Source organism: Genypterus blacodes, unplaced genomic scaffold (genome assembly GCF_046128005.1).
Source record: "Genypterus blacodes isolate CSIRO-AG114 ecotype Tasmania unplaced genomic scaffold, CSIRO-AGI_Gbla_v1 ptg000019l_1, whole genome shotgun sequence".
NCBI classification, from domain to species: domain Eukaryota; kingdom Metazoa; phylum Chordata; class Actinopteri; order Ophidiiformes; family Ophidiidae; genus Genypterus; species Genypterus blacodes.
Genome location: NW_027466832.1, coordinates 3,112,314 through 3,132,667, shown reverse-complemented (window position 1 = coordinate 3,132,667; position 20,354 = coordinate 3,112,314). Strand labels below are relative to the sequence as shown.

At 39.8% G+C, this 20,354-nt stretch overlaps 1 protein-coding gene across 9 annotated transcripts in view; it reads left to right on the top strand.

Annotated features, from left to right (window-relative positions):
- nlgn1 (neuroligin 1) overlaps positions 1–20,354 on the top strand; it is a 206,640-nt gene that overhangs the window by 47,519 nt on the left and 138,767 nt on the right. The window contains exons 3-5 of one of the 9 annotated variants that reach the window (XM_076141599.1): positions 2,671–2,689; positions 6,826–6,838; positions 11,858–11,873. The exons of 6 other annotated variants lie outside the window; for them this stretch is intronic. In XM_076141599.1, the coding sequence (XP_075997714.1) occupies positions 2,671–2,689; positions 6,826–6,838; positions 11,858–11,873 (48 nt within the window). Of the gene's footprint in view, positions 1–2,670; positions 2,690–3,525; positions 3,551–6,825; positions 6,839–11,857; positions 11,874–15,639; positions 15,680–20,354 lie in introns of all 9 variants that reach the window. 2 more of the 9 variants (XM_076141601.1, XM_076141602.1) reach the window with 2 other exon arrangements.

The window sequence follows — 20,354 nt, the reverse complement described above, 5'->3', positions numbered from 1 at the left end:
ATGGCAATGCTGCCTGCTGGGCATTTCTGCCTGCCACACCTCTACCAGTGCCCGAGGGTGCCCCTCTGATGTGTCTTGGTAGGCTGGGCACCACCTACTACTCAGCCTAATTGAGTTATCAGCTGGGAACCACCAATCATGGATGTTTTGTTCCTTTAACCCCAGTACATCTTCTGGTGGCGGAGCGATGGCAGGGATGTGTCCTGACCGCCCCTTCTGAAGCCCTAGGCATTGCCTGTCCCACAACTCTCATATTTCCTTCTCAGCCATAAGGAAGTGGGCAGAGCTCTAGTTTTGTTTGGGTTCATTTACTACCTCCAGTGCTGTTGCAGCAACACATCCCTAGCCTACTTACACAAGGATTAGCTAAACATGAAGACTTTTGAGCCTGGAGGTGCTGGCCTCATCTGCAGCTATCCAGATGAGTATGAACACTAGATACAATATGATATATGCCTTGTTATTTTTGCGCCGGGACAATGTGAAATATTCCCTGCCACTTAATGAGCACTACACCAGACAGCACAAGTTATTGATCCCCACAATAAAATATGTAAGTAGGTGACAAGTGAAGTTATCGAGATTGTGTAAAAATTGCCTTTCATCTGGAAATAACTGATGTTGCTATAATGGACTGTTCAAACAGAGACGTGCACACTTGTTGTCCAGAGCATGTTCAATTATTCAAATTAAATACCAGGTTGATTAAGGTGCACATTAGACAGCATGGGAATATGAGGGAAAGGTTGGAAGGACTCTCCTGTATGACTAAAAGTGTGTGTTGGGGAAAATGCTTGTGAGCCCAAGGCTACCAACGGGCTTACCTATGAGGAAGTACGAGTCTGATCAAAGAGCGGTGTAGAGGAGATGTACACACACATTTGCCCACATCCATGAGTTGATATTGATTTAATTCTTCCATTGTTTATAGCAGTATGCTGAGTATGCTGATGAGTAGGTTTGATACAAATCTGAGGATTTAAATACTTATTCATCCAGGGAATGGTATGGGCAGGTGATTACAAAGTTTTCCCCTTGCCACTATGTTGGCATGTGTGTGTGTTAAATTAGTTTTTTTTTATAATTTTGCTTTTGGTTTTTTCTTGTTTTTATCACCCCCTTGCATTTTATTGTTGCTCCATCCTCCACCGTACACAATGTCTTACATGGGCTTAATACAGCCATGGGAAGGTACAGTATCAAATGTAGAAAAGAAGGAGGGGGGGAAGAACAACGAGAAAGCAAGGGAACACAATATATACTAAGTTGGTATGTATTTATATGTGAAATATGATTACCTGGCACACTTTACCGAACCTCATTTTTCCTGTACTGAAAAAATATACTGTGTTGCCATGCCATCAATGTGTATGTTATAATAGATGCATACAATTTGTCAGTCAGCCAGTGCACGCATAATTACACTAAGGAATTATGGCTCCTCACTAAAATTACTGACTGAATAATAGACAGAATTGCTAAAACTTATATTAATTTCACAGGTGCTTCACACTTCACCAACAGCTAATTGGCTGTGTGACACAGTTCTGTGAACAAAGCTCCTGCTGTTAACACATCACTCAAGATAGACATTAGCTGGATCCTCCTGTGGCCAGGCGGGCGCATCCCATGGCCTGAGAACTCTCCAGTTTGATCTTTCAGTGAACATGCATTAGCTTCCAGTCCTGTGAGTTGAACATGCTGGGTCTGAGCCATGTTTTGAGCTTTTGTATTGCAGAGACTGATTGTTCACATGCACGTTCTCTACAAAGTCAAATCCCACCGACAATAATTCAAGTTAAATTGTGTTGTGTAAGCCAGTGTTTTGGCGTTGTTGGCTTTGTTGATACTTTGTTGAAATATTGACGTTATGAAACTTTTCTTAGCACTAATATTATGTTACGTAATGTTAACCTTTTACCTTTCCACATGCGGTACATCATCTGTCAGCTCGCTTTGGTTAGCTGCTTGAGATATGTTTCACACTCTTGTATGTTTTACATCGGATTGGGGAATTACTGGGTGGGAGGGGCCACACCAGTGCGCTCATCATTTCACCAGGACAGGAATGCAGGAAAACAAAGTGACACCTGGGGAGAGACAGGAGCTGTGGATGAGACGTTGGGAAAAGGAACCAGGTAAGGGGGGGAGCAATGACAGAGACAGACCCTGACAGTACCCCTTCTCTAATGGGAGCCTCCTGGCGACCCATCAGGCTTGTCAAGATGAGAGTGATCAAAATCTTTAACCAACCGCGGGTTGAGAATTGCAGCTACAACCGCTCCTCAGGCCCCTGCCCAGATGGCAAACATCTAAGAGCCACCGGGCAGAAGAAGCAGGGTGGTCAGTTATAATCAAAGTGGGAGGAGAGGGTCTGGCAGGAGGGCACAAAGGGCTAGCTGAGAAACGAAGGGTGAATCCTCAACGATGCAGGAATGTTGAGTCGCACAACGTTGGGATTAATAATACAATCAATAACAAACCGATGTAAGAAGGTGTGAGTTTTCTGGACACAGAGCTGAAAGCCAAGCTGAACTGGAGATGGAACTCAGTGCCGATACGCTAGGGACTTGCTTGCAGGAAGGGTGGCACGAGTGCCCCTCCAGAACCTGCGGCAGCGATGCAGGTGATGCTGCACTGAGGGGACAGTTAGATCATCATCCTAATAAGGAAACAAAGGGGACTGGTTGTGAAGTTAGAGCATTGTGAGCATACTCCACTCAAGGTAGATAATTGCTCCAGGCAGAGGGGCGGCAGTAGCTCAGTCCATAGGTCGCCGCATCGAGTGGACTGGCAGCTGGAGATTTGCCAGATTGCCTCCGGGGCACTGCCGAGGTGCCCGTGTGGTGTACAAGGCACCGAACCCCCAACTGCTCCAGGGGCGCCATATCATGGCTGCCCTGCACCTGTAATACATGTGTGTGTGATATGTAAGAGGGGGTGCAAGAAGAATTTCAAATTATGTGTGGTAACATTGTATGGAATTACATGTGATCTTACAAAATCAAGTACCCTAAAAAAAAAGAAAAGAATTGGTGACACAATGGAGAGCTGTATCTGAGTCTTGATTGCCCCTCTCGGTCTGACAGTTCTGGGGATGAAAAACAAATGCGAGGCTAACAGAGGCTCCCAAAGCCTTGCAAATACCTGCGACGTGAACTGTGATCCACGGTCTGACACGATGTCTTGGAGAATTCCATGAAGCCAAAACACATTGGACACAAAGATTTCTGCAGTCCCTAGAGCTGAGAGGAGGTTAGACAGGGCCAAAAAATGCACAGCCTTGGAGAAATGTTCCACAATGGTGAGCATTACAGAATTACCTTCGAATGGAGGTAAGCAAGTGACAAAATCGACTGTTATAAGGGGCCAGGGATGACTAGGTGCCAGAAGAGGAAGAGTAAACCCATGGCAGGAGGGAGCTTTTACTTCTGGTCGCAAATGGTGCAAGCGGAAACTTAGTCGTTTGTGCCGGTCGCCATTGACAGCCACCAGAAATGTCTCTTATGAGAGACAATGTGTGAGAGATCCCAAGATGACAAAATGAGAGGTGTGTACCCACTGCAAAACCTGGGAACAGAGAGAATCAGGGACAAACATGCACTTACCAGGGCCCCTGTCTGGATCAGGTTGCAGTAGCTGTGCCTCAGGTGCCGCTTGCTTGATCTCCCACCTGACAGCCGCCAAGACCCAGGAAGATGGTAAAAGGTCAGGAACAGGGAGACCTACATCAAGGGAGAACTGGCAAGACATAGCATCTGGCTTGACAACCTAGCTAACCCTGGGGGCTAAGTCAAGGTGAAATGGAACTGGCAAAAAAAGTCTTTTAGCTGTTGGAATATATGACTGGATATACAAACATTCTTATGGGTCAGTCCAAACAATAAACGGTACTACAGAGCCTTCTGACCACTGTCTCCATTGCTCAAGAGCCAATTTAACGGTGGAGGTGAGTTTAGTGAGAGGCGCAGCCACACGACAGAAATCATGAATAAATCATCTGTAGAAGTTGGCAAATCCTAAATACCGTTGCTGCTCTTTACACAAGGCAGCTCTTTACACGAGGAAGGAACGGCCCAGACCGCCTTCCACTCATCTCCCTCACCGATGTGCCCAAGACGGTAGGCGTGAAGGAGATCTAGGTTGGAGAATGTGGTAGCTCCCTGCAGGGATTCAAAAGCTTAATTAATGGCAGTGGATATTTATTCTTGACAGTAATTTTATTCAAACCTCGGAAGCCAATACATTGTCGAAGAGAAATGTCTTTCTTGGCCACAAGAAAAATCCAAGCACAGAGTTGGGAGGAGGACGCAAGAGACACATGGATGTATTCGTCCATGACCTCTTTCTCCAGATGTGAGAGCTGTGAGACTGTAACACCAGCTGGAAGGCAGCGGGGCTCCAGGGAGTAAGTCAATGGCAAAAACCATAAGGTCTAGGAGGAGGCAAGGCTAATGCTGAATCCTAGTTGAATACTTCCTTCAGGTCAATACAATCCTTGGGAGCGGAAGACAAATCCTGGGTCTCAGAATTTGGGCTGTGGGAATTAACTTCACCTCCCGGGGCCAGTGCATGCAAACAGCATGGCAAATAACATTCCAACCAAATATTCTGCCTGCTGACCAGTCGATGTGGGGATTGTGGAAGCGCAACCAGAATGAGGGGGTGTGAGGAGCTACTGTGATGTTAAAAATAACAGTATTAAGTTGGTTTCCAGATAGAATAAGTGTCAGGGGACTAGTCTGGTGAGTGACACTGGCTAACAATCTGCAGTCCAAAGGAGGAGTATAAAGTGGGACTTTAGTGATGCCAGCTTGAATCACAAGTCCTTTATCAATGAAATTATCTTCTACACCAGAGTCTTTGAGGACAGAGACAGGTAAGGTGTCGTGTTCAAAACAAAGCTGCGCACTGAAATTAAGATGTGGAGTGGGCTGCAGATCTGGTGGCGCCTATTCGTCCTACTTAGAAGCTGGTAAGCAGCTGACCTATGACACTCCGAATGGTGGAAAACCTCCCTCATTCGAGCTGAGAACCCTGCATAAGTCATTGAATCCAGGGAGTGCCTAGAAAGGAAGCCTTAGGCCCACAGCTCCATAACGCAGATTATCCGCGATTGATCTGTGGCAAATGTTGTGGGTCACTGTTGGAAGATCAAAGATCATTCGAGTAAAAAAACAAGACATTTGTCCAACTCACCCCAGAAAGGTTCCAGATTGGAGGGAGACTGAGGCGGCAAGACGACAGAGACCGAAGGGCTGGTCCAGGGGAAGAAATCGCTGAGGTAACGGCGGCGACCTGGTGCGAAAGCTCGGAAAGCTGGTGCTGCAGAGTGTCGCGGTCAAATTCTTTAGATTACATTACATTACATTACGATCATTTGGCGGACGCTTTTATCCAAAGCGACTTACATTACATTATATTACCACCCTTCGCAGAGGGGGAAGCACTTGAGGGTTCGGTGCCTTGCTCAGGGGCACCTCGGCAGGGACTCGAACTGGCAACCCTCCGGTTCTTAAGCGGAAGCTCTACCCACTCGACTACTGCCTCCCTAGATGTTGCACATGTTGGCCAAGCAGTGCTCCCTGGCTAGCAACTGCTTCGAAAACTGAGGCCGCGTCCAAAGTAGTGTCTGTTGGGTCCAACTTGACTGTGATAATCGCAAGTCTTTTTCAGCTGACCCAAAATGTGGACACAGAACACCAGGACAATGACAACATACAAGGGTTCTGTCCAGAGGATTAATAAGCACTTGAAAACAGACAGACAGTTCACTGGGACAGGACTGCAGGAGAACAGAGCAGCACCCAGAGGAGACAGGAGCTGCGGCTGTAGACACACTGCAGCTGGAGCTGCGGCTGTAGAAAAGGAGGCTGTAGCTGCGTTAGTGAAGACGGCTGTTTTGTTTGACTTTTGTTATAGAAACCTTAGAGTTGGATTGATTCTGTGTGCATGATTTCCTAAAAAATAATATGTGCTTTACAAGATAGTTACAACCTTGTTAACCATTGTTAGAAAATTGGACTGAACATGTGAAGGAGAGACAAAGGGGGAAGATAGTCTTTCAAGAATGTGCCACTATTTACGACATTGTCAGCGATATCGGGATTGATTTTGCAAAGATGTGTGTTGGTAGCCCAAAACAAACGGACAACATATAATGGCAGGGCTGTTCTTGGTCTGATTGAAATAGTACAATGAGATCAAAGGGTAATTATTTATTTAGGTTTCTCTTGATTGGAAAAATGTCTGCAAAGGTGTTGTGAATTCAAATTTTGGCATGATGGAGGTGAACGGAAGTTCAGATAGATTCTGTTCAGAGATGAGTTGACTTTTTTATTATGGCAAAGATATATTGATTCATTCTCACATTGTGGTAATGCTCAGTTCCAGCCCCGAGTTGCATTTTTTTAGACTGCAAATGGGGAGTGTGTAGAATGTGTAAACAATTATTTTTTTTAAATATTCCACAAAGAAGTAACATTGGGTCTTAGGGTTTATAGGGTCACATGACAACTGTCCCTAGCCAATCCAAAATCTCTAAACAGTTGCTTATAGAGGAAAGAGGGGATCTATAATACAACATTGAAGACGTGATCCAGTCCACAATGGTGTAGTACATTTTTAAAAAGCCATGTGACTTAGTATTTTTTTACGTGGGCTCACATAATGCATCAGTAACCATTATGAAAACATGTGAAATGATATTTAAGAGATTTAAATGTGATGTCATGATAGTTGTTGGTACTGAAAACTCAATTCTCATTTTTACAATTCATTAGATGAACAGTATGCAGGTCTCCAGCAGCTTCATAAATATCAAAGCACAAATAAGGAGGTTTTTCATAACCAAACAACCGAAGGTAACAACAGCCAAACCTGATTGCTGTTCTAGGGCAGAATAGAGGAGCCAAACTGAAATCAGCAGTGAGCATTTCAAGTTAAACTTGGAGGGCTTTTGATTTGTGTTTTTGTGTCTCTAGTAATTTGTCCTTGTCAGAACAATGAAATCTCTTCAAGTTTGTATCTTCTGAAGTTTTCTATTTTCCATTTCCGTTTTCCCCTGTAAGACCCCAACTCCCTTCTATAAATCAGAAAAGGGTGTGGAAAGTACTTTCCAAGAGTCTCTTTGATTTTGGTTATGTCTCCTGCTCCTGCTGCTGCTTTAGCTTTGAGGCTGTAAGGACAAGGAAAACCTTACCATACTTTACTCTCAGTCTGCCCAATATTGGAAGTTACCACAGGCCTGAGTGTGAGATATAGGAATTTTGCACAATAACTTGCGCGTATGACAGTCTTTTGAGAACTAGAGATTGTACTCATTTGAGTCAGCATCTCAACACTCATTAGCTCATTGCTTTACAACTAAATGCAATGATGATTTCAGCACAATGCCTGAAGCTGTTGGCTGAATTTGTCACAAGACATCACCATCCATCCAACCTTTCTCATTACCAGCATATCCTTCAGGGTCATCATCAGGGCCGCTTATCCTTCAGCTTACCCCATGCACTCACATCAATACCACCTGCAACGGCTTGACCCCAGCTGCTCAGGTTTTTCTATCCAGTGTACGGCTAATGATTTTACCCAAAGGAAGTTCCCCTGCAGCCAATGTTGATTTAGAGAGTGTGGAAGAGCTGAGGCCAGGATGAAGAAATGAAATATTGATAAAAAGCTAAATGTGTGATTTATAGAATTGCATCATAGGCATCTGCTACACTCTTGCACGGAGGAGGAGAGCTGGATGTGGGTGTATGTTTGAGAGATAGAGATGGAAACAGGAAAGATACATTTGAATCTTAGCTCCTTTAAACTGAATTTAAAGGAGCTAAGTGTAACCCACCACTTATTTCCCATGAGCTAGATAATCTTAACTTTCATTAAGTCAAGTTAAAGTGCCTAAATTGTATTTTTAATATGTTGTTATAACATTTAGTAGATCTAAATGTGCAACAAGCAAAAACTTCAAGAGCTGCATGTGGCTCAGAAGCATGATACTGAAAAAGGCTTGTAGAACTCATCACAGCAGACATTTTGACTTCAGCTGCCACTTATCATTATGCAAATAATATTTGTTTCATAGGTTGCTTTTGATTTTGTTTAAACAACAATATTATGTAACAGAAATAGCTTACTATAATTTTTTCAGAAGTCAAAGATTTATCATTTGTGATTATGAAATATGAATCTGGACACGTGTAAGAATAGAAAGTTGTTGACATGTCACTCATGAAATAAATCCACATTTGGTATGAAGAAAATGAAAGCATGAATACATACGTATATTAGGTGTATGAGGTTCATTCCAAATGAAAAATATACAAAGTCTGCTACTACGATGTTTTATTCAACCAACACTGAATGTCATTGTTAATAATCATAAAAGCAATCTGAGTAATATTTACAATCAGTGTAGCTCTAAAGGTCAGTCCAGAATGGGGCAGAGTGTGACAGTAACATGTCATTTCAATAATTCCAAATCATTTTGACGAGTTAAAAAAGCACACACACCGCAATGATTCTTCACCCACCATTTCCTTTATTTCCATCTTTCAGCTCGCTCACTTCTTTAAATTGGAGCTGAAAGCTAATGCAACCAAATTATGTGAAAATAAAATACCAGTGTAGGTTAGCTGTGTTTGCGTGTCTCATTGGGACCCACGGGGGCCTTTGAATGAGTCTCTCTCATTGCAAAGAGGCCGTGTTCTGGGCTGTGGTCTCTCTGCTGCTCCTCTCCCTTTTCACACCTACTGGAGAGCTCCTGCAGGATCAAAGTTTAGGCACTGATACACACAAACGTGCACGCACACACTTCTGCTGTACCAACAATTCTACTCCTCGACATCTACTCAAAGACACACATTGATTTATGTATAGATGTACCTAAAATGAGACTTGAAATATGACACTGAATTGACTGTGCACACACATACAAGTAATAGATTAAGTGTGAATGTCACTTTGTGTGTGCTGGTGGGAGAGACAGACAAGTTACACAAGATACAGGGTATATGCAGAGAACAAGCAGAGGAGTAGACAAACCAAGAATAATGAAATTAGGCAAATTCAATGTCAATTTATTGTCAGCATTTCCACAAGAATCCCCACCGACTATCCCTCTCACACACACACACAAAAAGGAACACGTAACATCTTAAAGTGTCTGCAATATTTAAGGACTTATGCAGTGTTGTTAGGGTAAGTGTCGTGGTAAGTGTGTGTGAAAAAGAGAGTGAGTAAGTTATGTTTTATCAGCCTTTAGTTAAGCATCCCAACAAGGCTATGACACCAAAATACATCTACATGCATACACACAGACACACAGACACACACACACACACACACACACACACACACACACACACACACACACACACACACACACACACACACACACACACACACACATACTGTCTTATAACACTAGCATTTAACATTAATAGACAGCCTGTGAAGAGCCATGTGTGCATTCACTGCCTTCCTCACAGCTGATCCTTATTAGAGGCACTTGATTAAAATTACCAGCACTGTGGCTGTGCTCATTTATATAATCAGTACTAAGCAAAAATGAAGAATTGCAGTGATGCAAAATTTAGCATCCCTGGTGGTAATTTGTAGTGGGTTCACTAAATTTGCCACCACAATGCGAAAGCAATAATTAATAAGTTCTATTATATGAATCAATCCCCATCAGTGCTACCGCTCGGTAGCACAGAAAGGCATAATTTGATTTATATACATTGAAAAAATGGTTACTGTTATTACCTACTAGGTCTACTGTCTACTCAAGTGTACAGTGCACATTCTAGGACATCCTCAGACTTCAGCATCAGTGGTCAGGCATCAGACAGAACAGCGTCTTGCCTGAGTGCAAATGGCATCACATCAGGATAAACACTATCACACCTCTGGTGTCACACCAAACTGCCTCAGACAAACATGGCACTTATATTCAGAGAAAAACTAGTAACACAGATGTTATAGTTGTAGTTCCTGGTTATCTAAACATCTGCATGTGATAATTACAAAAAACACATGCTGAACGTAACTAACACAATCTGATACCATTAGTGTGACAGTAAGGCCGTCTGACTACACTGCTCAAAAGAAATTACGGGAACACTGAAATCACATTGTATCTTGATGAACAAATTATTCAATATGAAAATCTTTGCTGATGTACATTGTAGAATTTGTTGAGAATAAAATTACGTAACAAAGATCAATTGAAACCAAAATCATCAACCCATTGTGGGCTGTATTCGAAAAATCACACCAAAAATCAAGGAAGGATAGAACAATTGTCCTCGGGCTCTACGTGTAAAACCATGCCCTTGTTAGGGGTTGTCTCGCTTTTGCCTCTCCATGGCACCTGTTGTCACTTTCATTTGCACAAAAGCAGGTGCAATTGATTCACAATCTTGCAAGCTTCCAAAATGGACAGTTTGATATTCCTGAAGTTAAATTGACTTGATGTTATACTGTCATGATTAAGTGTTCCCTTAATTTATTTGAGCAGTGTATATTAAGTATGGCTTCATCTGTCTCATCCTAATTAGTTTTTGTTTAAGAATTTATGACCTATGAATCATTGGATACTGCACTTTTATTTTGAATTCTCTATAACCAGCAGTGCAATCATAGGCTGCTGTCTTGTCCATGATGGGGCCGGCATTTTGGAAGTTTGTAGACGACAGTTCGGCGGAGGTTTAATTAATTAATCACTCACAGAAACAGCAATGAAAAACAATTGCTTTATCAACAATTGAAAGATTCTTCCTAATGGTATAATTTAAATGTAAATTCAATTTCTCACTTCATTCATTTAATCTTTACATATATCTATTAATTTATTAGGCTGGAAACCAACCACTCTACCATTCAGTCAAACCACATTCTGATCTTGCAGTGCTTTTTATTCATATACATATACTAGTACTCTCTCCTACATGTACGATCATTTATTCTTACAAATGACTAATTCTGCATTATATATTATAACATAGAGGTATGTGTGCTCGCTGGTCTTTATGGGAATACAGTGGGTTGTGTGTGACAGTATTATTCATGGGGAGAACGTTTTTTTGTAAGATTGTGTGTATGTGTGTGTTTCCACATTATGATGGTTGTCAAGTCAAGGAAACTTCCAGCTTTGTGTGTGTAGACAGCAGAAAGACTTTCAGCTTCACAGTAGGTTGCTGCATATGAAAGAGCAGTATGACCTGGATTTGCCTCTTCGGTCTCAGAGCTCCAGCTGCCTTCGGCATCGTTCTCTGGCCCACAGCCCAGTATGGAAATACCCCTCATTCTTAATAGACATTTCATTTAATAATCAGTGATTGATCGCTACTGGTAATGATGTATAAGCAGGAGGACCCAGGGATGGAAAATATTCTTAGTCAATAATTGGAAGAGGTAGAGCGCTCTGAAGAAAGACAGTTGAGAATGTTGCCAACAGCAGCATGTCTCCTTAACTCACACATTGTCAATATGGCATCCTTTTATTTGCAAGTGGCAATTAGCACAGTGCAGTCATGTTGTTGCGGTAGAGTCGCATCCACACCATAGAGCTAATTAGACAGAAGACATTTTCTATGTGTGGCTAATTTTCAGATGAATCTTGTTTTACTAATAGAGGTGGATAGATCAGAGGGCTCTAAAATGTTTTCATGTCAGAGACTCACAAAAACCACCTCTATTTTTTACAAGATTTAGCTACATGACATATTCCTGGATGCTTTTGTATTGAGGTTTTGTTAAAAAACAAAAAAACAACTGTAAGCTGAGGGTATGAATGCAATGACTGATTGAATTCATGTCTAACTGCTCTAATGAAAAGACAAAGTCCTCCTAGGGTGGAGTTGATTTTGGTGTTCTTAATACTATTCACACTGGACTAGTATTACCTGGGGACCACAGATGTAGCAATTTCTCGAAATGTCTGGTTCATGTTAGCAAATCACACCAGGTAATCAAAATCCACATTTCACTGGACTTTACATATCAAATCCCATATATCCTTGCATGCGGTAAAAATCTATAGGAGCTTATAGCAGTATGCACCCTTTCTTGCCAGAAATGTCCCTGTCATGCGTGACAGTATGGGTTCCATATGGGTCTGTATGGGTCATATGATGGAGAAATAGTTAACTTAAACCCGTAATTCTGATATGACATGCATTTTGTAGTCAACCCTGTTTGTGACGGTACCAATGTTTTTATTTATGACGGTTTCTGAATGGAATTTGCAACAATTTACAAACACAGTACAGTAACTGCAAATGTGTATGGCTCTTATATCTGTATATAAATGCTGTACACTGACATCATACATGAGTGCATGTGCGCATACATATGAATTCTTTTTTTTAAATGGTTGTCTGGTTGAGGAGTAACTAGCTCAGACAATATCTAAATGCTGTTTTAGAGACATTAATGACTGTCTTTAATATTGGCCTACAATATCGGAGAACTGGTCCAGATTTATATTTATACCCGATTGTTGAATAATTGAATTGCCTTGTACTTCCATTTAAAAACATGAATTTGGTTAGTTAAAATGAGAGCAGCATGTGATGACCTCTTTATATGTTTTGCTACATCTTCTAGTAATGTTACTACATCCTGTAGGGACAAAGAGAGGAAATAAAGAAACCTACGACAGCATACAATGAGCTAGGATTCATTCCCATGTTGCAGCATGAGCGTGGCTTTCACACTAATTGGTTTTGACACCATGAGGGCTGGAGCTTCCGTTTAAAGAGCTTACTTACAGCATGTAAATGCATCAGTTAAAACTGTGTGGAGGAGGCTGATTCACAAAAATTGTGTTGTTGTTTGTTTGGTAATATACCATAATATAACCGTGCAAGCCAAGGCATATGTGATATACTCACACATAAAGTGTATTTTTATTTTTTCATCTTCTTTTTCACATTTCCTGTGACTGCCCTGCACACCAAAACAACTGGAACCTGTAAGACCACTGATCAGGAAGCTTAAATTCAAACTCCCTAATTTGAATTATTAACTGATAACCAATGAACTGTTTATTTAACCACTTTACTGTTAACTTATGTCCACGGGTTTCATATTTTATATTATAAACAAGGATTATTGACATCCTGTCTTTGCACGATAGCCTTTAATGTTACACTTTTAAGAATGACACTGTGGCCAATCCTTTGTGTAGCACATTACATTTGATTCCTGTCGGAACAGTAAGAAAAAACATTACTTTAAGTCTCTAGCGCCTATGTTGCTCTGCATCCCTCATACTTTTTGACATCTCACTCTACAAGTGACTGGCATATTTCAAAACACATATTGCAAATTAAGATAATCAAAACGTTCAAATTACAGTCATGTTATCATGTAACACCTTTTTAACCAAAATGAATTGTTCACTTCAATTACTTTCTTTTGAATCTCTATATATTCTCAAATGAACTGTTTCACCTTTTTTTACTTTTTTAACTGTTAAATCACCAGTATTTATTATTGTCTTTTTCTCACTCAATGTTCACCAACAATAACCTTGAATACTGAAATCACACATTTTATATCGACTCTATTTTGAAAAGCCCACAGGACACTACCTACTGTCTTCTTGGCTGCCATTTTTCAAATTGGGCTTTAATTTAGTTAGCATTTGTGTCATTAGCCTCAGCTTTTAATCAGTCTAAATTGTAAATGGGGTGGCAAGATATTTGAATCAGGTCTTTTCAATGTTAATGTCTCTGAAAACACACAGTGCCACATTAAAAGTAATCGTAATGTTAAATGAAATCAAGATTCTAGTATCAACATTATATAATAATTACAATAATAATAATAATAATAATAGTTATTATTATTATGCAAAGCATGGCATGTGGGCTCGGGGCCAGTTAGAAGGGAATGTTTTTCCAGATGAAATGGAGATTTTTTTTTTGCATGTTCTCACTGTTCTCACAAACTCAGTTTTAGGATCAGAATGGCCAATAGTTTGATTAGCTTATTGCTATATCATTGACAGGTCTTAATCAAACAAAGTCTGTTAGGTACATCGTTAATTTACATAATAATTAGACATTTATTTTGAGTAATCATCAAGGCTAGCATTCGTGTTGATTCATCTAATCAGAAAACGCATTTGCCTTGAGATACCTCTGTAGGAAAATGCTGTCTGGTGGAGGCCTACATCGACACCTCTGTAAGCCTGGTTAGATAGGAATTACATCTATAAGCCTAGGCATTATCAGTAAGTGAGTAGTAGCATTTTAAGTCAGTTACATTCTCTGTGAAAAAAACATTGGGTAGAAATGGGTGTGGCCTATGCCAAAGGATGCAGCTCTATTGACCAAAAACATTGATATAACTGGCACCTCACAATGAGCAAGTTATTAACCAATATTTTCTTTGCCTCATTATAGCGCCGCCCCCTAAAATTTGTCAAGTGTAATTTTTATACGCTTGGCCAGATCTCATACTCCTTTACCTACCCTCCAAATTTCATATTTACAATCATAGTTTACAATCCGACTTCAGCTTTTACTGAACTAATCACCCCACAATTGTCCTTAATGTTGAGGCTCGGATGATATTATTTTCATGGCTTATCCAGAGATGCAGCTTCTTTAAGCAGCTAGTGGGTTGTGAGGTTTTTGAATGAATCTTGGCTTGTCATCTTCAAGTAACTTATTTAACAAAATAATTACAAGTATATAACCCCTCTGGTCAAATACAACCAAACTTCAAAACTTACCTAAAAGACTTTCAAAATACTGTGTAATGTCGCCAGAGTTTACTGTATACACTTGCGTGTAGCTTGGCAAAGTAAGTATACTTGGGTGCAATGGGTGCAAAACGAAAAACCATTTCAATGTACCTTATTTACTGATCAACAATTTTAGTTTACAAGGTGAATGCAGCCTTATAACTATTGCAAACTTTGTTTGAACATGTAAAGAAAGAAGTAGAGAAATATTCAGGAATGTGACTTGGGATTTATGACACATCTGATTCGTGTCCTGCAGGGATCACACGAGGGAGAGAGGGAACAAGACAGAGAGAATATATAATAACATTATCACTTTAAGTCTCATCAAAATAGTTTGATGAGGTCACATTTCACAATATCAGACCAATAGGCCTATGGAAAGTTTTTAATCATTAATGTATCTGATGAATTTCTTGGTGCTTGGATGATCTTACCATTAAAGTCTGAGATTGACCCTTGCGTCAAATTCTCTGAGCACCCGTTGATTTCAAAGAACCTTTTAGTATGGTATGAATATTCAGGTACAAAATGACAACGTTTCCGCCCCTTCGCAGCATTCAAGCACTCCGATTGCCCATGCGCCCATGCTTGCACGAGGCAATGCAAGTGTTGATGGGCAACTGACCAATTTAAGTGCTGCGTAGGAAGGGTCTTGCCAAGAAGTGCTCTGTGAGGGATGAGTTTCTCTGCTTCCTCATATACGATTATGAAAAATTCAAATAGAAAAGTCAAGCCTCAAGACATAAATATCAAGTCAAGTCGAGGCTCTTAACAACTTTTGCCAAGCAAGTTCTCAAATTTGCAACTCAAGTCTGACTCTGGCCATGTCATGGGACTCAAGTCCCCCACCTTTGACACACACACACAGCTGCCAGACAGACACTCAAAAATACATCTACACAGTTATATACAGGGGTGAAAGTAGGTCTGTATGGTCTGATATTGCAGTATAAGGGACTACAAGACAAAAAAAGAGATATGTGTGCTCTTACAAAGATGTCTTCTTAGCCCTGGTCAATACATCCGTTTTTCTCCTAAAGATTTGAATGCAAGAGCTGTCAGTTTGTCAACTGGTAGCCTACAGCAGTCTGTAGCTAAAGAAAAGTACAGTACACACTGTAATATTTGATGACAATATCTCCAAAAACATGGATTAATCTTGAAAAGCCACAATCCGCCTTTGGCTGCAGATTTCTGGTGGATTCAGAGTTTTGACACCACCTCCCAGATAACAACATCATTTTCTTACTTTGAAAGCTGCAAATGGTAGGCCTGCAGGGATTCGAATGTCACACAGAATATCTAATTCTTCTGTTTAACATGTGATGTATGTAATTACAGGTTTAAATCGCTCATAAATTACAAAACACAAACCTCATCAATGTTGCCTTTACTTATCTTGCATCACAGATAACTTTTCTGCTGCGTGATGCTTCAAGGGCAACAGTGTAATTACGGTCTCGACTTATGTGTCAAAGCTCTGTAATTCTTGTCACACCATATTTCTCAGAGCATTGGGTGAAAACAGAGAAGACCACGCTCAAACACAGTTCGACTCTGACAAATGCACTGGCCACCTTTTAGCTGACAGTGTTAGTCAAAATGAGAAACTAATTGTCTCTTCAGATTTTAGACATGTTTTCCAAACACATAAGTGTGAAAAGACTGGTCTGCCTCTCATAGCTACGAGGACTTTGCCTGATGTTCAACACTCAGGTAGGAAGGTAAACCATCAGCAACATAATGGGCAGGCACCAGTAACCTTAACGACTCCTGCAAACTGTGCAATAAAAGCAATCCTTTTAGTTCTGTATGTCAGATTGTGCGGTGAATATCTGTTAAATCATGATCACAGGAGCGCACCTGTGATCATTCAGCTTTAAATTGTCAAAAGCTTTATGTGAATAAAGCCTTTGGCACTTCCAGCCCTATTTCTGGTATTGCATCTAGTGATGCTTTTCATTTGAACTGGGAAATCGTAATGTTGAAATTCCCTGTTGGAAATTTCTAATGGGACATCTCCTCATCCCCCATCCCCTTTACAGCCAGTTGTGGGATTGCAGCAAATATTATTATTCCAAAGAACAACCACAGCTTTGGATTGACATCTAAAGATGTTATTTTCTCTCACTTGTTTCATCTGCAATAGCTCAAAGTCAGAGAGTCTGTTAGACTTTTGCCTGTTGTCTTTGTCACATGTCCTCACTGGTTCAGTGACTCAGATATTATTGACTCAGATCAAATCTCTTCAGCCAAAGGAGTTGCCACTTGAGTTATAAATTCAATTATATTAATTCCAGGTTAAAAAGCTTCTTTACAGACTCCACTATTACACTGCTGTGTATAACTGTTGGGACATTCGTAAATGAGCCAAAGCTAATAACTTCAAACCATCTTGATTTGAAAATGCTGATAGATGTTAGTAAAACGTTTATGTGATGTGCTTGCTGTTTGATGTGTTGCTTTAATGTATGATTAAAGCTTGCCCCATATCCCAAATTCGAATATTCCCACCCTCACATCCTACTGTTAAACATGTGATTGATCTCCCTGTACACTACAACCCCAACCAAGACTTAGGCTGCTTTTCACTTGATAATTGAGAAACTTCGACACATCAATTCATAATTTAACTCATCCTTGGACAAGGGCATGAGACTGGAAATTTACATGACAGGGATCCCTTTTCCATCCATGGTAAGGTTGTACTGTACATTAAATAATGTAAACATGTAAAAATAACAATTGAGCGAGTTTGCTCTTTATATCAAGGAAGAAGCTATTAATCTAATCATCAAGGCCAAGCATTGCAGCACATAGCACAACACATAAATACGATTGCTGTGGTAAGAAATTTCTGTTGTTTTAATATAGCAGTTTGAATTTTACATCTTTGTTCATGTCCTGCCTTCCAGACGTGATTTCAATAGATTCACTGGCAATGCAGGTCTATGTTTCATCAGGGAGGAGAAGAAAGCAGAACATTGGAGGAATATAGGAATAAAATAAATCAGGACAGGGCGAAGAGAAAGAAGGCAGGGGAAGTAAGTGACAGCGGAATGAACAGTGAGAAATGTAAAGTGATAGAGACAAGGTGAGAGGGATGTCAGAGTGGGTGGAAGCTTTAATGTCTCGTGTGAACAAAGTGTTGAGTGGCATAATCAGTAAAAATAAGAAGAATAACAATAATCATAAACATAAGAATATGAATTTGCATTTGCATACGCACAGTATTTCCTTTTAGAAATAAAAATCCTCTCATCCTTTATGCTTAAAATGATTTTATTCCACAATGATAACTTTATAAACTTAATTCATGATTGTCCACGGTCAACCTCAATTGTTGTCTTCCTGCTCAATCTCATGATTATAGATAGATTGAATCTAGCAACTGGTCTGAATTCGTACCAATGACAGGAACAAAGAGAAAACATAACCACACAACAACCTACTGAGATCCAATCACAATGCAGGCAAAAAACAGATAAGATAATCACTTTTTAACACAGGGTGGAAATTCAAGTCCTGACGTGAAATGAATTTATACAGAGAACAGTCTAGATACAGAATCACATTACAATGCGTGTAAAGGGAGGCTTAGTCACCGGCAGTCCAGTGCTGCAATCAATCCAAAATAAGTAGAAAAGACACATTTTTACCTTTTACATTTTTAGTCACATTTCATCCTGTTCAACCAGTGAGGGCAAACTCAGGACATATTCTTTAGACCTATCAGTATTTCCTCTGCCCTATCTTAGTTCCTGTGCTCCAGGCAAAGTGCCTCATTATGATCTAGAATATTTATGCATATTTTCCACCCCACATATTCCCCTTTAGGATTGCATAATCTTGTGATCTATTTTAGTCCATATTTTCCCCATATAAATGACATGTTTTATTCATTTCTCAAACACCACACACACATTGTGATCCATAACTATGTTCTTATTCGCTTATGCATAAGCATCTATCAGTCTTTGAGAGAATGACTAATTTGAATTTAGCTATTATTTCCTTCATTATTACAAGGTATATTATATGACATACACCTCTTACACTATGACCCAAATATGCACTTTTAGGGTCATCATCTTGTCATGTCATGTCATGTCATGTCATGTCTTAATGTATGTGAGGCAGATATGCATTTGGATAATTGTAGTGTACTACTCACACTCTCTCTTTATTCTTTCTACCAAAGGGTTTGTTGAAGTCTTTTCCCCATTGGGACTACATACTGTATTTATAGTTTGTAGCCTGTAGGGGTTTTATCCAAGGTCAGTAGTAGATTACTTATTTGGCTCAATGAGCCGTGCACTCTGTTAGATTCCCAGTGTGTTTCTATGCTGGGGACCAACTTGACGGATGCATGCACACAGCAATGCATTGGTATGGATCTCTCTTGTGCTGAATGTGCGATCAATGCACAGAATTTCCAAGCAATAATTACATTATCCAGGAGAAAGACCCACTGGAGGTTTGAGAAAGTGTGTACGTGTGTATGTTAGGGTACATTTTCCAGGTCAAGTTTAAATACGTAAATAGTCACTGATAGACACTGTTTGCATTAAACTGTAAACAGAAAAATTATTTAAAAAAAAGTTTATTTAAAGGCATAACTCACAAATATTTTGATGTGCAGGTTGGCTCTTTGCATGGAATGCGCCTGCCATCAGTGTAGGTAAAGCACTTTCGGAAAAAGGGTTACAGAGTTGTGAATTATTATTTATATTTGGTATATTTGAGATATATCATACACACCTGTAAACAAACACTTAGAGTACTGTGTGTTATAGACTGTGAATGTTGAACAAATGACACACACACATTGCAATACAAACAAGGTGCTAAATCCACCCCTATTAATAAAACAAAACAGATGATCCTGTATAAAAGGTATTCATCAGTGAGTAATATGGATGCTGCTTTCCAGATTAAGCATAATTTGAACACCAATGCATTCTACATAGCATTTATCTTCCAAATAACATATCCATAAAGACAACTATAAAAACAGCATGGCCATACATCTACAGACTAATATTTAATGATATGTGTCACTGCTTGCTCACTGGGAATGTAGACATGATAGATGATCATGACATGTAAACTACACCTCAATTCGCAGTAATGGGGCAATCTCAGCTATGTTTTTTGATTATTCTTATGTTTACAAATCTACTCTCTCTCGTCTTCCCCCTCTTTCTGTACAAAAAATTCTCTCCAAAATATCCTACAATTGTATGCACAATGTCATGTAAAATGTTTGCTTCAATAAAATAGCAAACAAAAAAAAATGGTTACAAATCTACAATATACATATCACAGAAACACAGCAAAGCTCAAAATGAAAGCAGACACTTTTAACATCCTATATTTAATTATTTAATCTTTTTCACAAAATACATTCATATGAATAAAAATACAAGTAAAAAACATTCATATCAAACTTGTTAAAATAGTTTTACATCAATACCCTTCCACATGAGTAATAGAACTCTTAAAAGTGTGAAAATTGATCTTTATATGTAAGAGGAAGGGTTTTTTACGAGGGATTTACATTCAAAGTATCCCTATGCAGTTTTGAGTA